This window comes from Anabrus simplex, chromosome 2 (genome assembly GCF_040414725.1).
Source record: "Anabrus simplex isolate iqAnaSimp1 chromosome 2, ASM4041472v1, whole genome shotgun sequence".
Taxonomy (NCBI): Eukaryota; Metazoa; Arthropoda; class Insecta; order Orthoptera; family Tettigoniidae; genus Anabrus; species Anabrus simplex.
The window spans coordinates 1,022,689,069-1,022,710,478 of NC_090266.1; the positions used below are offsets into that span (position 1 = coordinate 1,022,689,069).

Consider the following 21,410-nt stretch of genomic DNA (forward strand, 5'->3'; position numbering starts at 1 on the left):
GTGAAAAGGAAACAGTCTCAAACAGCAATTTTCTGTAATTGAGGAAGCTGAGAATAACATACAAAGTACTAGGGGCAAGGTAGGGAATAAAATAAGAGACAAGTGGTCTAGTGTACTGCAGAAGAACCGAGGTTATTCAGTGCTGAAAAGGGTACATCAGTTAACGGATGGGGAAAAGGTAGACTTACCAAGTGAAATTGAATTGAAAAATGTAGGTAAATTTTCCTATGCCCCTCTAACATCTATGAGTGTGGAGCGCTTTCAGAATGATTTTAACAGACAAAAGACAACACCTGACTGGAAAATTTGGAGAAGATTATTGTTATGTGCTGTAAAGCAAACAACGAATGAAAGTACTGTAGGAATGTTCCTCACAAATAATAAACACATACTCCATTCGCGTTTACACCGTTATTGGATGCCTACAGTACCGTAATTGTGTACAGTGATTTTAGTATTGTGGTTTTAGATCGGTGCTGATAATGATATATGAAATAATCCATATTTTTTTGACACATGACTTCTTTATATTGTTTTAGATAAATGTCTTTTTTATTCTGTCTTAATTTTGCAGTTATTTTGGTTAAAAATAGGGATACAACGTTCGTTAAAGTAAAAAAGTATCACGTTCCGGTTTAAGTGTAATTTTAATATTTTAAAAGTCTCTATCCACACATTTTAAAAACATATTTTAAGTGCCTATTTTCTCTTTTAAAAGCCTATTTACTTGTTTTAAAAGCCTACTTTAAGCGCCTAAAACTAATTTTTTTAGAGCCTAAAATCCCAGGTCTACTTATAATTTATCCGTGAGTATTTAGCCACTAGAATTTTAACCGCTGAGAGAATTGCAACCCCTATCAGTTTAACCCTCTTAATGTGATCATCCCATCCTCCTGTTCTGTTTATCAGCACACCTAGATATTCTAACCTCTCAGCTTCCTCTATTCTCTCTCCCTGTATCATCCATTTCATTCTATTCATCCTCTTCCTTTTGCATATAATCATCACCTTTGATTCATTACAATTAATTCTCCAGTAATTAATTAATTAATTAATTAATTCTCAATGTATATTTGGAAATCTCATTCAAACTTCTCTGTAAACCCCTCCTGTTAAAGCCATTAATATTATATCGTCTGCAAATATCAATCCAGGTATCTCTAAATTGTTTACGACTGGTACAGCCCAATTTGTTCCTCCATGCCTATCCAGTATGTCATTTATAAATAATAAAAATAATATTGGTGATAATTTTCAACCTGGTTTTAATCCGACCGTACACTCTATCGGCTTGCTAATTAGATTCTCTTCTAATTTGACACAACAATATACATTCTGGTATATCACCTCAATCGCTCTTATCATCTTTCTTGAAACCCCCAACCTCCCTAATTTTTCTATTAGCGCTTTTCTGCTCACTGTGTCAAATGCATTTTCAAAATCAATAGCTGCTAAAAATACCCTATCTCTTTTCTTACTCATTTATTTGTGTATTATCATCTTTACTTTTTTTTTTTAGAATGAAGCCATGTTTTCCAGTGTTGACTTAGTTAAATGTAACAAAGGCTTTTCAGTCTGTCGAACACACAGCAAATACAATGTAAATTATAACACTATAAACATACCTGTAAAATACACACTAACAAACAATGACATGTTTCGTTCTACAAGAACATCTTCAGATTCTATCAAATCACTTAAAAACAAGCTTATATATGTACAGTATTGTTTACGTAGCGTAAACTTGTCAATGATAGAGAGTTTAATGATAACATGAAACAGTAATGGCAAAAATAAAAATATATACAAGTATTAATATAATGAAAACTTACGTACTTATCTAGCCTGCTGGTGTTAAGTCCGTTCTCACCAAGCACTATTTCAGGACTGTGGTCATGGAAAGTTTTTTGTTGAGGCACGCTGCTCGTGGAGAGGGGAGGGCAAAAATGGGAGGGGCCTTGTAGAGCGATGTGTATCTTTCCTATTGGATGATTAAATCGAGTATACTGTACAGTGGAGAGGGGTGGGAGATGTAGGGCGGAGCAGCTGGAGCGCTGTGGAACCTTCCATCAACATTGGAGAGGGGAGAGAGGTTATTGACCTACTTCATGTTAAATGTACTTTTATGTAATATGGATGAATGCAAATTAATAATTTAGGTGAATAAAGTAAGGAACATTATTATTATTATTATTATTATTATTATTATTATTATTATTATTATTATTATTATTATTATTATTATTATTATTATTATAAAAGCAATTTAATGAGTAGGTGTTGTCAGATATTATGTGAGTAGAGTGAATAGGGGGAATTATTTAAATGTTTATGCCCGTTCAGGTTATTTGCATTAGCATTTTTTGCAACGTAAATTTCTATTGCTTCTTTTATATTCAAAGATTTACTTTTATTTTCGAAGTGTAAAATTTTTAGATCAGTGTTGATGTCTGTGAAATGGTGTGAACAGTCGTATATGTGCTCCCCGAAGGCTGAATGCAGATTATATCTGATCGCGTTTTTGTGTTCTTTGTGTCTTGTATGGAAATTAAGTTTTGTTTGACCTATATATGTGGCGTTGCAGTTAGGTTCTTGGCACTTGAGTTCATATACTTCTGACTTTGAGAAAGAGTCCTTTTTGTTTAGGTTGCACCTGCTGATGTGTCTCTGTAGTGTGTTATTCGTTCGAAAGGCTACTTTTAAACCTTGTTTCCTGAAAATGTTAGCTACTTTGTATGTGTTATTGTTAACATAGTTGAGAACCACGTTCATTTTCAGGAAACAAGGATTAAAAGTAGCCTTTCGAACGAATAACACACCACAGAAACACATCAGCAGGTGCAACCTAAAAAAAAAGGACCCTTTCTCAAAGTCAGAAGTATATGAACTCAAGTGCCAAGAACCTAACTGCAACGCCACATATATAGGTCAAACAAAACGTAATTTCCATACAAGATACAAAGAACACAAAAAAGCGATCAGATATAATCGGCATTCAGCCATTGGGGAGCACATAATAAAAGTAAATCTATGAATATAAAAGAAGCAATAGAAATTTACGTTGCAAAAAATGCTAATGCAAATAACCTGAATGAGCATACACATTTAAATAATTCCCCCCTATTCGCTCTACTCACATAATATCTGACAACACCTACTCATTAAATTGCTTTTATAATAATAATAATAATAATAATAATAATAATAATAATAATAATAATAATAATACCATTCCTTACTTTATTCACCTAATAATAATAATAATAATAATAATAATAATAATAATAATACCATTCCTTACTTTATTCACCTAAATTATTAATTTGCATTCATCCATATTACATAAAAGTACATTTAACATGAAGTAGGTCAATAACCTCTCTCCCCTCTCCAATGTTGATGGAAGGTTCCACAGCGCTCCAGCTGCTCCGCCCTACATCTCCCTCCCCTCTCCACTGTACAGTATACTCGATTTAATCATCCAATAGGAGAGATCTACATCGCTCTACAAGGCCCCTCCCATTCTTGCCCTCCCCTCTCCACGAGCAGCGTGCCTCAACAAAAAACTTTCCATGACCACAGTCCTGAAATAGTGTTTGGTGAGAACGGACTTAACACCGGCAGTCTAGATAAGTACGTGAGTTTTCATTATATTAATACTTGTATATATTTTTATTTTTGCCATTACTGTTCCATGTTATCACTAAACTCTCTATCATTGACACGTTTACGCTACGTAAAAAATACTGTACATATATAAGCTTGTTTTTAAGTGATTTGATAGAATCTGAGGATGTTCTTGTAGAACGAAACATGTCATTCTTTGTATGTTAGTGTGTATTTTACAGGTATGTTTATAGCGTTATAATTTACATTGTATTTGCTGTGTGTTTGACAGACTGAAAAGCCTTTGTTACATCTTACAATCATCTTTACTGACATGATGTTATCTATCGTTTGCCTTCCTTTTCCGATTCCACCTTGAAACCTGGATAATATCATATTCTTTTCCGACCAATCTCTTAACCTATTTGCCAAGATTCCCGTATAGATTTTACTCAGTGAGTCTAGAAGGGTTATTCCTCGGTAGTTATTTGGGAGGTTTTTATTCCCTTTCTTTTTATATATTGGGCAAATAATCCCAGTTTCCCACACTTTTGGTACTTTGCCACCATTAAAAATCCTGTTAAATAGTTTTACTATACCCTCCCCCATCTGGCTGTATTTACTTCTTTCCAAAATTAATTGGTGATGCCGTTACTCTCTCCTTCCAATCTGCTCCTAAGTTTACCTATCACCTCCTGTACGTCCTTGTAAATTCCTTATCGAGTTCATCTATACTTATTTCTATATTTTTCCATATGCCCTGCCCCCTTCTCTATATCCCCATTTGTCTCTTCCTCCTAATAACACACTGAAGTATGATACCCATTGATCATAATCAATATTTGGTTTGTCGTATCTCTTCCGTCCTTTGTTAATTATATTTATTCTTTCCCATATTCTCTCCATTTGGTTCATCCTGCATTCACTATTTATTAGCTCAGATTGTTCCTTCATCCATAACTTCTTCCTCTCTGCAATTTTAAGTTTCTAGTCTTTCCTTAATCTACAAAGGACTTTCTTTCTTTGTTCCCTCCTTTTACTCTATGATCTTTTAACACTCTCATTACTGCTCTTCTAAGAACCTCACATTCCTTATCATACCAACTTCCATCTTTTATCTTTTTTCTTCTGCTCCCTTGATCTTACCGTGCCACCCTCTTTATTGGATATTCAATTAGCTCCAATGTTCTATCAGTGTTCTTTTCCTTCAGTCACTTCCCATCTACATCTAATTAATTGTATCTCATGTTTCATAAGGTCGTCTTGATCCTGTTTTGTATTCTCTGTCCATTTATATTTAGCGTAACTTCTACCCCTCTCTGTTGACCTTATTTTATCTCCCATTTTAACTCCTCCCTCCATCTCACTATATTTACCCATACCAGTGCATGATGCGACTCAACCCAATTCCCCACCTCAATTCTTTTGATTTTCTCTAACATATCTTCCGAGCTCATTACTATGTCAATAACTCTACTTCCCTGTTCTGTAATATAGGTTAGTTTTCCTTATCACCCTCCCAACAACCATTTTAAATGAAAACCTTCCCTACTTCGCAGAATTCCAGAAGTTTTCCCCCATAACTATTAATTACTTTATCATTAATTCTTCTTTCTCTCCTTATTAACATCTCATCTTCTTTACTGTATAGTGGACTTCGCTCACCTATTCTGGCATTCCAATCTCCAAATATCAATATTCTGTCTTCTTCATACTTCCCTCGAATAATACTTGTTTCTACTAGTAACTCCTCAAAACATTAGCATATAAGGATCCCTTGGGGTGACAGACAAAGGCCAAACACACTTGTTTCTCTCTCCCTTTCTCCCTCCCCACGTTAAATCTTAGCCAAATAACTTCTTCCAAATCACTTTCAATATCCTCTACTAATCCATTGATCTCTTCTTTAATTAACACCACAATTCCAATGAGCGAACGCCCTCTGTTATGCAATTTTTTTTCTTGACTTATGCCTCACTTTAACACCCCCCAAGTTATCTCCTTACCTACTTCTAGCCACGTTTCCAGGAGTGCTACAATGTCAAAACTATCTAGTATATTTTTCACTTCAATATTACTTATTTTGTCCAGTAAACCTTCGATATTTACAAAGCCTATCTCCCAGTCTAGTTATAGCTTTTTCTCCCTACCTTCTCCATTTCCCTCTTTATTTTTTGCTTCTCGTCACTCCTCCCTCTCTCCTTCTACCTCCATTCCGTCGTACTCTTTGGTACGCTCTTTTCTTTCCTTTTCCTCTATACCTTTATTTTTCTTATCCCAGAAGTCCTTGAGACTTCTGCTTCTCCCTTTATCGTTCTACGTTGCGATTTTATTTTACGTAAATAAATATCACACGAGAACACTTTCACATCCTTAAATAAATTACTTTATTTACACTGTACGTCACAACACACAATTATACACAGTCGCAAATGACACTATATACAACACTCAATAGCGGAGTACCCTGAAGTTGATTCTGACCAGTACGGATATCAACAACGCTGACTCGTGCACTATAACATGCACTCTCTTGAGTTCACCGACCCGGCTCGGAGCCGAACAGTTACTCGCAGTCCATCACTTGCCTGAGTCCTAAGAACTGAGAACTAAGAACTAACTTCACTGACTGACAGCCATTCGATCAACCCTCTAGAATGATCGACTTCTGGAAGAGTTCTTACAACAGTCTAATGGGACACACTCGAAATATTGATCGACCAGCTAGTCGAATGGTTACTCGAACATTCGTCTGCTATTTACAAATACCTATGGAAATATCTACAACACTCGTAATGTCTCTACATGTATCTGGATAATAAAACCTTGTAGTAAGTTTCCAGAACCTTTCATATATACCAAATATAGTACAAGAAGTCTAACATGTGAACACTATGGAATTTTCTACCGCTTTCGACTATCTAGATTTTGAGGTTAAACTTATACACAATACGTATTTGAGGTTATACCATTTTATACTACATATTTACAGGGAAACCATGTACTAGTCATGTTTAACACTTAATAAAAGATAATTTAGCATTAATTAAACTACAATTAAAATATATTAAACATACTAATTGAAGGTTTTACACCAGTTACAATGTTGTACATACGACACCTTTCATCATAGTCTCACGTCCTTATCTTCCCTCGAACCATCACGCACTATATCTGAATTTTCTTGATGAACACTGTCAACCAAAACTTCCTGATCCCAAGAACTCGAATTTGAACCTTCAGTACACTGCACTGTGCTGTCCATTTGTCTTGGCTCTTCATTAGATTTTACCACGTTCCCTCGCTCTTCTTGGACAGCATCCTGCCTCCCATCTTGCGGTAATGTTAGGTCCTCTTCCTGCTTGAGCTCCTCTTCCATAATTTTCAATTTTGCCACTGTCCAAACACGCCACCTTTTACTGTTAGAAACCACCAATTTTTGCTCCTTTATATACGCTCTAAGTCCCTGCAAACTGGCTCTCCCAAAATGTTTCCTCAGAATTCTCAAATTCTCGCTCCCTTCTCTTCCCAAGTCTCTCTTGACCCAAATTTTTTTTCCCTTGTAAGTTACTTGCGTTCCTTATTACTATATCCGCCATTATTGTAAATAATAACTTCACTTTGACTGGCCTATGTCCTTTCACTTTTCCTACCCTCTCTGCATCGTCAATGTCCACTTTGCTAAAATTAATTTTCATTTTATTTTGGATGACATCCACCACTTTGAATATAATGTCCACTTTCTTCTCGCTCCCTTCTTCCTGCAACACGTATATGAATATATATTTCTTTATCCTCTCTTGACAGGTGTTTTCCGCCTCCTTTTCCAGATTTTTAACTTTCTCCCTCAACTTTTCAATTTCATTCTCATTGCTTCCTACCTTTCTTACTGTGTCTCCCAGTTGATCTCGGAACCATACCTTCATATTTTCAACTGCCTTAATTTGGTCTTCCATCGTTTCCTTTATCCTCTCAAAACAGCCATTTTCTTTATTTACTTCTCTCACCACCTCCTTAATTTTCTCCACGTCTACCCAGCTCATGTTGCCACTTGTAATTGGTCTGGGATTCAGCTCCACGCCCCCTATAACTAGTAACACGGTTATCACCACCGCTACCAGTGGCACCTCGCCCAACTTCCCCTGCACACCTCTGTTTACCAGCTACATTGGAGTCTTCTTCAGCCTTCGCACTCGCCACTCCACACGTCTACACCTGTTGCTGGCTTATGTGGGGACTAAAAAGATACCTATCCAATGTGACTGCATCTGCAACTTAACCACCTGCTTCATTGGGACACAAGCTTTCCCATCATGACTAGGTCATGTGGTTGTGGGGATTTGTTGTTGTTGTTGTTGTTGTGTTTATGGCCCTCGAAGAAGCATGTAGAACCATTAGTTATCGTTGGTCTTCTTGTTCTTCTTATCTTTCCAAACCTTCCTCATCTCACTATGAGTCTGTTGTCTTTCTTATGTCCATGTATTTTTGAGTTTGAGATTTCTTGCCGTCAGTTCCTTTGGTGTGAACTTGTGAGAGTTGATTTTTTGTCTATATGTAGTCTGTATAGTTGTCAGTGGGTCAATATTGGTTTCTCTGAGATCCTATTGGGTGCCTACTAGCCAGTGGACTTTGGTTTGTTGGATTTCATTGATGACGAGGAAGATTTTCTTGGTTGATCACAAATAGTAAATTTGTGCTATATGTCTGTAGAATTTCATACGTCTTTTTCATGTGACTGAAGTGAATCTTGGTCAGTGAAGAAAGTTCTTCAGAGCTGTTTGCACATCCGGATACAGTATTGGAGCTTCTGTCAGAATATTTTCCTCACTATCTGCCATTCTATTTTCTCAGTGCATTTGATGTTTGTGGTAAATAATGTCTCAGCTGTGTAGAGTGCTTCTGGGGGAAGAACTGTGTGGTAGTCATGGAGTTTGGCTTTGGTGGAAAGTTATTTCTTGTTGTAGATATTCCTAGTGATTGTGTACGCTTCGTGTAACTTTTCTGCGCAGGTTTTGATGGTTACTCTTTCGTTGCCAGTACTTCCGATAATTTTGCCCAATTACTTGAAGTGATTAACTTGCATGATGTTGCTGTGTTTGGTCACAAGTGATCCCAGGTTTGGGTTCTTGGAGTCCATGTACTGTGTTTTCTCAAATGAAATTTGGAGGCCAGTTTTGATGGTGATCTCCTGAAGCTTTTCAGTGGCGTGTCTGGCTTTCATCATCATTATTATTATTATTATTATTATTATTATTATTATTATTATTATTATTATTATTATTATTATTATTATTATTATTATTATTATTATTGACCAAGAAATAGTACAAATGTTAAGTTATAGGCAAAAAATAAGTAAATGTTCATAACAAGTTTAAAGAGGTGTATAAAGATCCTGATCTGATTCATTATTGCATCTGCTTCAGAGTTTGCCCAATTCTCTGGAAGAATTGTCTCCAATTTCAGGGTTGTTGGATTGAATCACAGTACAGTTTGTTAGCATTTATGGTCTATGAAACACAAGTATGATAATAACGTAGATTCCCCTTTGACAGTCAGCTTGCAAATAATTATCTAATTCTGAGGATCTTTAATATTACCTGTGATGTTATCATTCATACCTTTGGGTCAAATACTACACTAGCAGTGTAAAGCCTCTCCTTTTGCTAGTGTTCTGAACCTCGTAAATAGTCTGCGTAAGATAAATGATGCGTTTGTTGCCTATTAGATCTCATTCGTTCAAAACCATTGCTTGCCAGCAGAAATAGGGCAAGTAGAATGTGTCATGGGTCACTAGTGTGGATTTCTATATGATGATGCCTTCGGTTGTTTTTATGAATTGTATTTAATGTGAGATTGATCCCAATTATATAAGCATCTCTTAGACAGGCATAAAATATATTCTGCCGCAAGGTAAAGTAGTACAAAGATTATTCTCAATCTCCTACCATGCCTACTTACTGAATGGTTCCTCCAGTTCTTTGAATGAACTTTTTGTAATCCAAATTGCCAGTATTTTATAAACAGTGTTTAAAGTGAACCTTGAGTAATATCTTACGGTCTGGCTGGCCGAGGTGGTAAAGGCGTGCTCGGTTCACCCTGAAGGACGTGGGTTCGATTTCCTGTCAGGAAGTAAAAAAAATATAAGAAACAAGATTTCCACTTTTGGAGGTGCACATGGCCCTGAGGTTCACTCAGCCTACACCAAAAATGAGTACCAGATTAATTACTGGGGGCAAAGGCGGCCTGGCATAGAGCTAACCAATCTACCCCACCAAGTGCCGAGGTTACGGGTAGTAGATGCCTTTACGTTCCACCCCTCCCAGGGCCTTCATGGCCTGTATCCCGAGTACGTCCCGTCAGGACGGTGATGACTTTGAGTAATATCTTAATCATTGTGATGGAAGGTAAAGTAAGTCTAGATAAGTTTGAGTAAACATTAAACATACTGGGTACAGTAACTTTTTATGGGCACTACATTCTGTAAACTATATTAAAATCAATCTTCAGCTTTCTATTCATTTTATTTATTTGTTTATATATTTATTATTAATGTTAATAGGTTTTAATCTCATTTTTTGTTTACTATACAGGCAGTTCAGATATTCTTTTCTTCATTTTCTTATATTTTGTATTTTTGGCACAGGTAAATATCCGTTGTGTTGTGTGCTGCCTCAGATGTTTGCGATAAATAAGGAGCCACTACATGACCATGCAATGGCATTGGTGTCGCTGCTGCCCGTATGTGAAAATTCAATGAAGATACCTGTGCTTTGCTATGGTTTTAAACTGAAAGTTATTATTCAATATTTTACATTTTGGAGAGTCCACTGTCAGCTGAGCCTGTAAAATACGCCCTCAGTTCGTACATCAAATGGTTTTGGGCGAATGATTATATATTTTCTGATCTAACACTCATTGAACCCCATATGGAAGAATTTGAGTGTTTTAAGCCCTATCTTATTTGACATCTAGGATTTAAAAGTGACCAACCTGTGAAATTTTGATTTTGTACGTCGAACAGTAATGGAGGAATGAATACTTTTTTAAGGGGTGAATGTTTTAAATTATTAATTGACAGCCAGGATATAGAAGACCACCCTTCATAAAAAAAAAAAAAAAAAAAATTAAGTTCGTGCCTGAAACGGTTTTGGAAGAATGGATATTGTGTTTTTGAGGGTCAACCACCATCTAAACCCTTTACAGGAGAAATATTTTGAAGCACACGATATTTTACACCTAGGACATAAAAGAAGACCTTCTCGTAAAATTACAACTTCGTACATCAAATGGTTTCGGAGGGATGAATAATTTCGTTTATGGAGCTAACCTCATTTAACACTTTAAGGGTGGGGCGTTTAAAAATATTTCTTATTTCACACCCAGTATTTAAAATATATACTGCTATTTGGAATTTTGTCTTCAAACGTTAGACGTTTTGGAGGAAGGAATGAATATATTTGTTTTCGGATCTTAGTCCGCATTTAACTCTCTGATTCATAAGAACATTAAACAGAGATTGGGAGACAGGTAACAAAAGCCATGTTGTTTTGTTTGCAGATGATATAGTGATATGGGGTGAGAATGAAACGGATGTGCAAAAACAAGTAGATGTATGGAATCAAGAGATTGAAAAATATGGGATGAAAGTAAGCACAGACAAAAGTAAAACAATAGTGATGACAAGGAGAAGGAAGGAAGGAAAGAAGGAAAGGAGGAAGGAAGGAAGGAAGATGAAAAGTAAGACTGAATGGTGAAATTCTGGAAGTGGTTAAAAGTTTCAAGTACTTGGGAAGTGTGATCACAGAAGATGGAAAGATAACCAAGGAATGAATATTGAATTTTCACGACCGCATTGTAATCGAAACCGACTTTCAACCTATTAGGTCGTGTTACGTACATTTAGTACGTGTTGAAGAGATGTTAAGTACAGAACAAAAATGGCCAACCAGACACCAGTGGGATCCGAACCCACAGCCTCCCGATTTCGCGTCGGAGGCTGTGGGTTCGGATCCCACTGGTGTCTGGTTGGCCATTTTTGTTCTGTACTTAACATCTCTTCAACACGTACTAAATGTACGTAACACGACCTAATAGGTTGAAAGTCGGCTTCGATTACAATGCGGTCGTGAAAATTCAATATTCATTGACTTGGCCCTCAACGGGCAACTTAAAACGCACTCTACAGTGTGATGGTAGTAGTACCAGACCTGTAGCTCAGATCCTTTCCAACAGAACAAAGATGGCCTAGGCCACCATAGCTCAATTGGTAGAGCAACCGACGCGAAATCGGGAGGCTGTGGGTTCGGATCCCACTGGTGTCTGGTTGGCCATTTTTGTTCTGTACTTAACATCTCTTCAACACGTACTAAATGTACGTAACACGACCTAATAGGTTGAAAGTCAGTTTCGATAACCAAGGAAATTGGGGAAAGAATACAAGCAAACAGCTTCTGCTGAAGTCTAAGGGGTATTTTGTGGAACCAAGATGTCCCAAAGAAATGTAAGAAAGTATTATATTCAACCCATTATGAACCCATACTAACTTATGCATCTGGATCGTGGACTACAACAAAACGAGAGGAGAGTAGAATACAGGCAGCGGAGATGAAATTCCTAAGAGGTATCAAGGGCAAGACCAGAAAGGATAGAATTAGAAATGAAGAGACATGGAAAAGGACAGGAATCTTGAAACTTCAAGACAGGATAGAAACAACAAAGCTAAAGAGAGTGCCAAAAAAATAAATAAAAAAAGTTTTTCAGGGAAGTTAACAGGAAAGGGACCACGAGGAAGACCCCAAAAGAGATGGACAGATTCAGTGTGGGAGTGCATATAGAAGAGGGAGGAAAACCAGAAGATGTACTTAAAAAAGGAGGAGAGTGGTGGAGAGACAGGCAGCGATGGAGGTCCTTGATTCACAACCCAACCCGGGAAGCTGGAAACGGGAAATGAAGATGATGAGCGGTTAAATTTGTTTCAAACCTTCTGTTATTTAACACCTAGGATATCATTTGAAATTATAACTTTGTAATTCAAGCTGTTTTATATAAATGCATATTTTTGTCGTCATTCTTCACCCACCCCCTGTCAAAACACCTTAGGGGTGTATTGTTTTAAGCCCACTTCTTATTTGTACCCTCATAAAAAGAATTAAACCCTTTTTACACCCCCTTATGTTGATTCACCCTCGCCCCCCCCCCCCCGAAATATTTGCGTCGTTATTTTTAAAGGAGGTTCCTAATACCCATTTTCACGTCCATAACATCCTTTGTTTTTTAGATTTGTGTATCCTCGTACAAATAATTCAGCTCATTTTTCAATTCATGTACCCTCCCCCTTAATTGGTTTTTCCAAAAACAAAAGAATATGTGTTTCTTTATTTTTAATGAAATTACAAATACAAATTTTCATGTCTGTAACATCTTCAGTGTTTGATATACAAGTAACCTCATAAAAGGAATTCAACCTTTCTTCACTTCTTTTCCAAAAACAAAAATTGTGTGTTTCCTTCTTTTTAAAGGAGGTTCCAAATACCAATTATCATGTCTTTAAACTATTATATTTTTGAGATAAAGATAAACTCATTTTAAATATTCACCCCCCCCCCCCTAACAAATTAATATCCAAAAATTTTCCCTTAGTGTGCACCTATATTGTAATATAAATGTATCCCCTAAATTTCATTTCTAGTAGTTTTGGCTTGGCGATGATGAATCAGTCAGTCGGTTAGTCAGTCAGTCAGTCAGGACTTGTTATTTTATATGTATAGATTAATGTTAATAGGTCTTAATCTAATTTTTTGTTTACTAGACAGGCAGTTAACATATTTTTTCATTTTCTTATATTTTGTATTTTTGGCACAGGTAATTATCCGTTGTGTCGTGTGCTACCTCAGATGTATGCAGTAAACAAGGAGCCACTACATGACCATGCAATGGCATTGGTGTCGCTGCTGCCCTTATGTGAAAATTCAGAGAAGTTGGCATTACTGAATCTCTTTGCTCTTATTGCCAAGAACAATGCACAGGTTTCTGTCTTTAATATCTGATAGTTATAGATAATTCTAACCCAGCATGTTTGGTATGTCTTTTTGGGATTATCTAGCATAAGTGGTGCTGGCATTTGTTACTCGAGTATGATAAGTCCTGATTGAAGCAGCTCTTTCTCTGTCCCTTCCTTCTTAACTATTCATATTACTCCAGGGATTTGTCAAATATGGTGCTGAGTTATAGTATATTCATAATGTAATAATTTTTAACCATATTACAAGTAATTAGAACTTACGGTGATGGCCATATACCACATGTACTGATAAATGTATTTTATGTTGGTAAGAGTACATATACAGATAACAGCATCAGATATGCATATCCTAATTAATGGACTGTACCACATGAAGCTTCCTAAGTATAGTAAGAATGTTAACAGTGTTCATCAAACCATCAAAGCTATGAAGTATACAAACACATCGATATATCAGTCTGAATCTAGTGTGTGTATACAGTATATATGTGAGCGTGCGTGCGTGCACGCACTACCAATTATGGTCTCCCTTTGCCTGTTGCAGCTCTTAACTTCTGTTATGCTGGTCTTAGTTACTTATCTTACCCAAGTACATACATACATACATACATACATACATACATACATACATACATACATACATACATACATACATACATACATACTGTATCAGGAAATTATTTGATATTAAGGCACGAGTAGATATTTCTGAGAGTAATTATCTCTTATCGCAGGGCCCACTGGGTGTAGATCTGTAGTTGGGTACAGAGAGAGGTCCTAACTACGATGAGTTCCAAATGAATAAAACTGAATTTATTCAAATAAGGTTCACCTTGCAATTGTGCTGGTTACAGTGAAGCTGTTTCCATAGATCCACCTTGATGGACAGAGAACTCAACCATGGAAACACGATGTCTCATGGGCAGCATCCAAATCATGGAACCACGATCCTTTGTAGGCAGCATGGGCCGTCATTCATTCTTGATGGTCTCGGTGTGGGGTAACCACTCACTGATTATGTTATGCGAGTGTCCACATTTAACTGTCCCCCCCCCCCAAAAATCGGAATGATTCACGTTGCAGAGGTGCCAACTATTACGGATTGTCCGTAATTATTACAGATTTCACCCCACTATTACGGAATTACAGTCAAAGGGAAAATTATTACGAAAAATCTGACATTATCACGAAAAAAAGAAAAGAAGGAAAAATGTTCAATCCTTTGGAGCCTTTCTGCTAAATCATCCTCGTTTCAATGCTTGTGAGTTGGCAACGATACTTATTCGATCGTGTCTTCCTTTTGCTATCCGTAAGTGTTGTAAAATTAATTGTGAATGAAGGAGCTCAGGTGCTGCTCTTCTCCACTATAAATCCTTCATTAATGTTGTCTTTGCTGTGTTAAGTGTACCTGACAGTTGACAGAAAGATTGAGAAAAAAGTGAGGCCTGCATTAAGCACATCTGCACTGGAATCGCTTATGGTTCAGAAGACGAAAATGTAATCACAGTGGGAAGAATGCTTCAAGAAGAACTACACTGAAAAGCAGCTGTTGCGTGAGAAACAAGCTACAAGGAACGAGCAGCATTTCAAGTGACATTTTATGTAATAATCCTGCGGTGTAGCCTATGGAGTTCGTGTTTTATCACAGAACTTAGAGGTTGTGTGCAAATTTTATTGTGTAATATGATATACTTTCGAATAGCTTGCTAGAGGAAGGGCAAAAGGGGTGTCATTATCGAGAAGGAAGGAGCATGCTTTGGACTTGACTCGAAATTTTTCTCGAGGGTGGGGGCGATTACTGATAATCTACTTCAAAGGTTGGCACCTCTGACTTTGTGAATTATAATCGTCTTGGTTCTGACTAATAATAATAATTTTTTATGGCTATTTCTAGCCCAGTGCAGCCCTTGTAAGGTGGACCCTCCGATGAGGGTGGAAGCATCTGCCATGTGTAGGTAACTGCGTGTTATTGTGGTGGAGGATAGTGTTATATGTGGTATGAGAGTTGCAGGGATGTTGGAGACAGCACAAACACCCAGCCCCCGGGCCAATGGAAGTAACCAATGAAGGTTAAAGTCCCCGGCCCGGCCTGGAATCGAACCCGCGACCTTCTGAACTGAAGGCCAGTATGCTGATCATTCAGCCAATGAGTCGGACTCAGTTCTGACTTAGAACCCAAAATGTAAAATTTGAAAAATACTGTAAAGTTGCACTTGGGAAACTTGTGGTGGCTTTCCACAGGAAGAAAAAATAAAAGTTTGACTTCTGTCACTTGCATAGAGTCTTTCTACCAAATTAAAATTGGTACTGTTCATTGGAATTTATTGCAACACAGTTTATTCCTATTAGCGTCGAGAAATAGAACGTTTGATGGAATAACTGCACTCCTAGAATTAATTATAATCCTAGAGAAACTGAATGTTTGTAACAACCTACTAAAAGCACAGTTCACTTGGAAATTTCACTTGCATTTCACACGAATGTCTATGAGTGCACTTGTGTCTATTTATGTAGTGTAAATCGCTTGGAAAAATCACTAGAATTCCTAACTACTGCATTCTATGCGAAGCATTTATTATTATTTTTGTGAAAAGTCTGTTTACAGATAGAAGAAAAACATATCACTTTCAATTAACACATTTGATATAATGTCTAAGTGAATTATTAAACACTTTTAGTACAAAAAGTAAAGTCTCTGAATATTATGTTATTCAAATTGTTATGTTTAAGCCGATTTCACTTGGAAACTATTCTGACTTCTAGCATACACATAATTGTTAGTTATACAAGTCGTAGAATCACTCTCTTCGATATTTATAAGTTCCTCAACGAGGTTCTAATTACTGAAAGTTTATAAGTACCATAACGCCGGAATTCTTTAATGTTCCACAACTCGTGTCACTTGCATATAATCTTATGCGGCGAACCAACATCATCGTGTTGGCGGTGTGAACTGAAGTAACAGGCTCAGGAGCTATGGCCTTGTATTCAAATCTAGCTCTGACATAATGTTTTATATAATCTTGAATATCTCCGTAATCCCTTGATCGATTTTGGAGAAATTAACATGAGGAGACGTTCAAAATGTGTTCTATAAGATGCTTCTGTTCCTGAATCGATACCTCAATTGGTTTAATTAGAAGGTAGAAGTTTCCAGATTGTATGACACAACCTGTCCTTGACCCCAGGCTGGCTGTGCGAAGAAGAAGGTAGCGTTGTGGCGGGTTGACTACTTGCTTCTGCAAGACTTCTTTATTATTAGTGCTGAAAATACACTCGCTGATACTTTATAGATTGTTTGACTTATTTTATTTAAGAAATACTTGGTGTACAATCAATCCCGGTAAAATACATCCATACATACAAACATACATACATACATGAGTTTACTAAATGCTGCCACAGTCTTGTATTTGTAAGTAGCTCTGTGGCATTGTTTAGTTATATACCTCTTTTCCGTAAGGAGCCCTTGTAGGTAATGAATGTCCCATTTAATCCATTGCTAAAAGTGAACATATTCAGGTACAGCCTGTAGACAAAATAACCACTAGGATATCTCCAAAAAATATCATGGATGTAGGCTATCACTTGTTGAACTATACCATGCAGATTTATTATATTTGCACTGATGAAGTATGAGAAAAAAAAAAGAACTATGCAAGGCATTTCTTAAAAAATAATTAAAAAGCTAAATTTCCAGTGTTCATCACACAAGTATCTTACTTTGACAATACATATTCTCCTAAATTTGCAATCACATTCATTATTTGTGTTTGAATAATAAGTTGAGAAGTTTCATTGTTATAGCTCTCTTACATTTCAAGGATCATGTTCATAAATATGAAAGAAAAATAACTTCAACGGAAATTCAGTTTAAAAGTTACACACATGAAAATACTGTTGCCTTCACGATTAAAATAATCTTGCCTTATAATCTGGAATATCTTCATTTGCTATTTCCTTCTTTCTTTCAGTGTTACTCTGATGCTTTCTGGTAACTATACATGAGATTTTGGCTAATTTTTCAGCCTCATTCATCGCTGGTTGTCTACCTCAATGAGGACTGTTTGTGTGTTGACACCTGGTTCAGTACTTAATACCTTTAAATTTCCTTCTTGCTGGATACTCCTTTGTTGAACCATAAAACTGCATCGTACACATCAAACTTTATTATTTCCAATCCGTATACAGGGTCTCTCTTATAAACCCTGACCAAGTGCACGGTGTTTGTACTCTGCACTACAGCAGCTGCCTCAGCCCAACTTACATCGTGCACGGCCGCCCTGCTTTAAGCGTGTATACAATCTTATATGAAATCTTGCCTTATAAAAGGTTCTGGAAGTGTCATCCTTCGTAAACACCGTTAGGATTTTGTGCACACCAATAGCGAGAGTTATGATGACTGTTCACACGACCATTAAGATGAAGCCAGGCCTCATCCAAAGAGAACACAAGCTGTAGGTCGAATAAACGATCATTCAGTGATGCAAGATACCACTCAAAATATCTCAATATTGTGGCTGGATCAGCAGGTTTTAAACAATGGGCCCATGTAAACCTGTACAGTTTGATGTGAGTAGTATGTCGCGGGTTCGGGCGCCACCTCCACCTCCGGCCCTCGGAAGAGGACCACACCTCCCGCGGGAAATTTGAATTTTGCCGGGAGATTTGCATTTTGGCGCGAGATTTGAATTTGTAAACAAAGCCACGTGCTTTTTGACAGCTGTCATGCGACAGCAACGCATCGCTAACCTCAATGCTTCCATCTTGACGGGCCTAAACCTCATTGCTGCCAACTAAACCTCACTAGCGTGAGATTTGAATTGGTAAACGAACCCACGTGCTTTTTTGACTGCTGTCATCCACCATCTTGTATCACAAACCTCCGTGCTGCACTCTTTAGCTACTACCTTTGAAAATGTGGTGGCAGCAATTTGAATAATTCCACGTGCTCTTGTTTGGAAACAAACCCACATGCTTTTTTGACAGCTGTTATCTGCCATCTTGCATCACAAACCTCATTGCTGCACTCCTTAGCTTTGAATTTTGGTGGCGGCAATTTCAAAAATTCCACGTGCTTTTTTGACAGCAGCCATCTTTAATCAACAGAGCATCGTGCTGCCATTTTTAGCTACTTACCTTTGAAATGTGGTGGCGGTAATTTCCACGTGACAGCTCTCATCCGCCATCTTGTATCGCTTACCTTTGTACTGTACAGCTGTCATCCTCCATCTTGCATCGCAAACCTCAGTGAGCCCTCTTTAGCTACTACCTCTGAAATGTAGTGGCGGATAATTTGAAAAATTCTACGTGTTTTTTTGACAGCTGTTATCCGCCATCTTACATCGCTTACCTCAGTGCTGCTATCTTTACGGTACTAAACCTTATCGTGGTGGTGGTGGGAAATTTAAAATCTACATGCGTTTTTGACAGCTGACATCTTTAATCAAGAGAGAACCATGCTGCTATCTTTATGGCACTGCAGGTAATTTAAAAAAATTATGTCCGCTGTCATCCGCCATCTTTAATCAACAAAGCATCGTGCTGCTATTTTTAAATACATACCTTTAACATGTGGTGGCGGGAATTTGAAATTTTATCCAGCTGCCATCTTTAATCTACTGAGTACCGTGCTGCTATCTTTAGCTACTACTTTTGAAATGTGGTGGCGGGTTATTTGAAAAAATTTCCGTTAGCTAATCTTGAAGGAGATTATCCTTAGTTTACAACAAGATGGCCTTTCCAAAGCTAATTAGTGCAAGATGGTGGTGGCTGTTATGGCTACCTTCTCCTCATCCTCTATCAAGGTATAGCTTTATCGAACATGCATCGCCAAGGCAAGAGTGTGCAGCGATAACATCATTGTGCATGTTTAGAATTGTGGATTACAAAAGAAACATAACAAGACTAGAATCGAACAATGCACTCGATGTTGTTCACTTCAACGTGTGATTAGAACATGGATTGATGTGTTGAGAACACTAAATAAGTGATCAAGACTAGAATCGAACATGGTATTCGATACAACATGTGTTTAGAACCTATCAGGGGATACCTTTGTTCTAAGTAGTTCAGATTAAAACATATCAAGACTAGAATCAAACACTGGACTCGATGTCGTTCACCTCAACATGTGATCAGAACATTGATTGATGTGTTCAGAACAAAAGTACAAGTTTAATGATTTGCCTAGTGCGACAATCAAAAACACACTATGCATATATCGCGTAGCTAACTCGCTCAGTAATCGATATACAACTTCAATGATTTGCCTAGTGCAAAAATCAAAAACATACTGTCACATACTGCGTAGCTAACTCGCTCAGTAAATGATATAGCAACACTTTAAATGATATGCCTTGTCTTGTGCAAAATCAAAAAACCATACTGCTTAGCTAACTCGCTCACCGCATTGCTAAGACGCTCAGTAATTGCAAATACACGGGTAATCGACTAGAACACTAATATACGTTATGTAAAAATAAAACTCCATACTGCGTAGCAAACTCACTCGGTCACTCGCTTAGTAATTGCAAATACATGACAACACGACTAGAACACTGATATTCGCATACACGTTACTCTTTTTTACGAAACACACGGACAAGAATGTTGCAAGATACTACACCTGACATGTTAAAAAAAGGGAGGATGAAAAATCATAAATTATTTGTACGCATGTTGTCTCCTCCAAGTCGTAAGAGCAAATGGAAGCAATACTGTGAGTTTCTGCTACAGCTTGTGAACGGAAGTGGCATGTTATCTCAGCAAAAAAATATGCATGTCCTTGTTCCTGCATACACGCAAGTCAGACACTTACAGAAATAAAATGATGGATACTGCGATTCAAATCCTGGCAACTTTTGCTGTCAGGAAGGGCATTCGACCAGATCATTATGTTTTATGTAATTACACGTTGGCAGGAAGACTGACAATCGCGCAGGAAAGGGCTAGGAGCAGCTAGCTACCCCCTAGCATTTGCTATTTTCAGGGCTGCCGACAGTGGGGGTTCGAACCCGCTATCTCCTGAAAAGTAACAGAAGTAGTAAGAATGTTTGCGTATAGAAGATGTTGATGGTGAGTCATCTATCGGATGGGGGCGTTAAGCCTTGTGCAGGCTTCTTCGACAGGAGTAGCCTATGTGCCAGCACCGGGTTTTACTAGGACATCCGGTTATAAAACCCGCTACAACAGATTTATCTTACTTCATATTGCATATACTGGAACTTAAAATCCCGGTCCTTTAACGTTAGGAAGGGCAACCAGTCGTAAAACAATGGTATATGATGTAAGACGCTAAATACTGCAATTTAAGATCTTAGTTCTTACGTCAAGGAGGTCATCCAGCTGTAAAACAGATTCTTGCGATTTAAAATCTTAGTTCTTGGGTCAAGAAGGGCATCTATCCGTAAAACAATTGTTCGTGATGTGAGACACAAGATACTGCCATTTAAAATCTTATTTTTTGCATCAAAAAGAGCATCCGGCTGTAAAACCTATTCTTGCGATTTAAAATCTTGCGTCAGGAAGGGCATCCGATGTAAAACAGATTCTTGCTATTTAAAATCTTTGTTCTTGCATCAAGAAGTGCATCTAGCTGTAAAACAATTGTTCGTGATGTGAGACACTAGATACTGCGATTTAAAATCTTAGTTCTTGCATTAAAAGAAGCATCCAGCTGTAAAACCCCGATTCTCACTTCAAGAAGGGCATCTGGTTGTAAAACAGATTCTTGCGACTTAAAATCCTGGTCCTCTAATGTTAGGAAGGGCAATCGGCC

General features: G+C 37.4%; 1 protein-coding gene across 5 annotated transcripts in view; it reads left to right on the forward strand.

Annotated features, from left to right (window-relative positions):
- The window catches only part of melt (melted), a 611,799-nt gene that overhangs the window by 73,180 nt on the left and 517,209 nt on the right, over positions 1-21,410 (forward strand). For all 5 annotated transcript variants that reach the window (XM_067141908.2, XM_067141909.2, XM_067141912.2 and 2 more), the window contains one exon: positions 13,471-13,634. In XM_067141908.2, the coding sequence (XP_066998009.1) occupies positions 13,471-13,634 (164 nt within the window). The remainder of the gene's footprint in view (positions 1-13,470; positions 13,635-21,410) is intronic.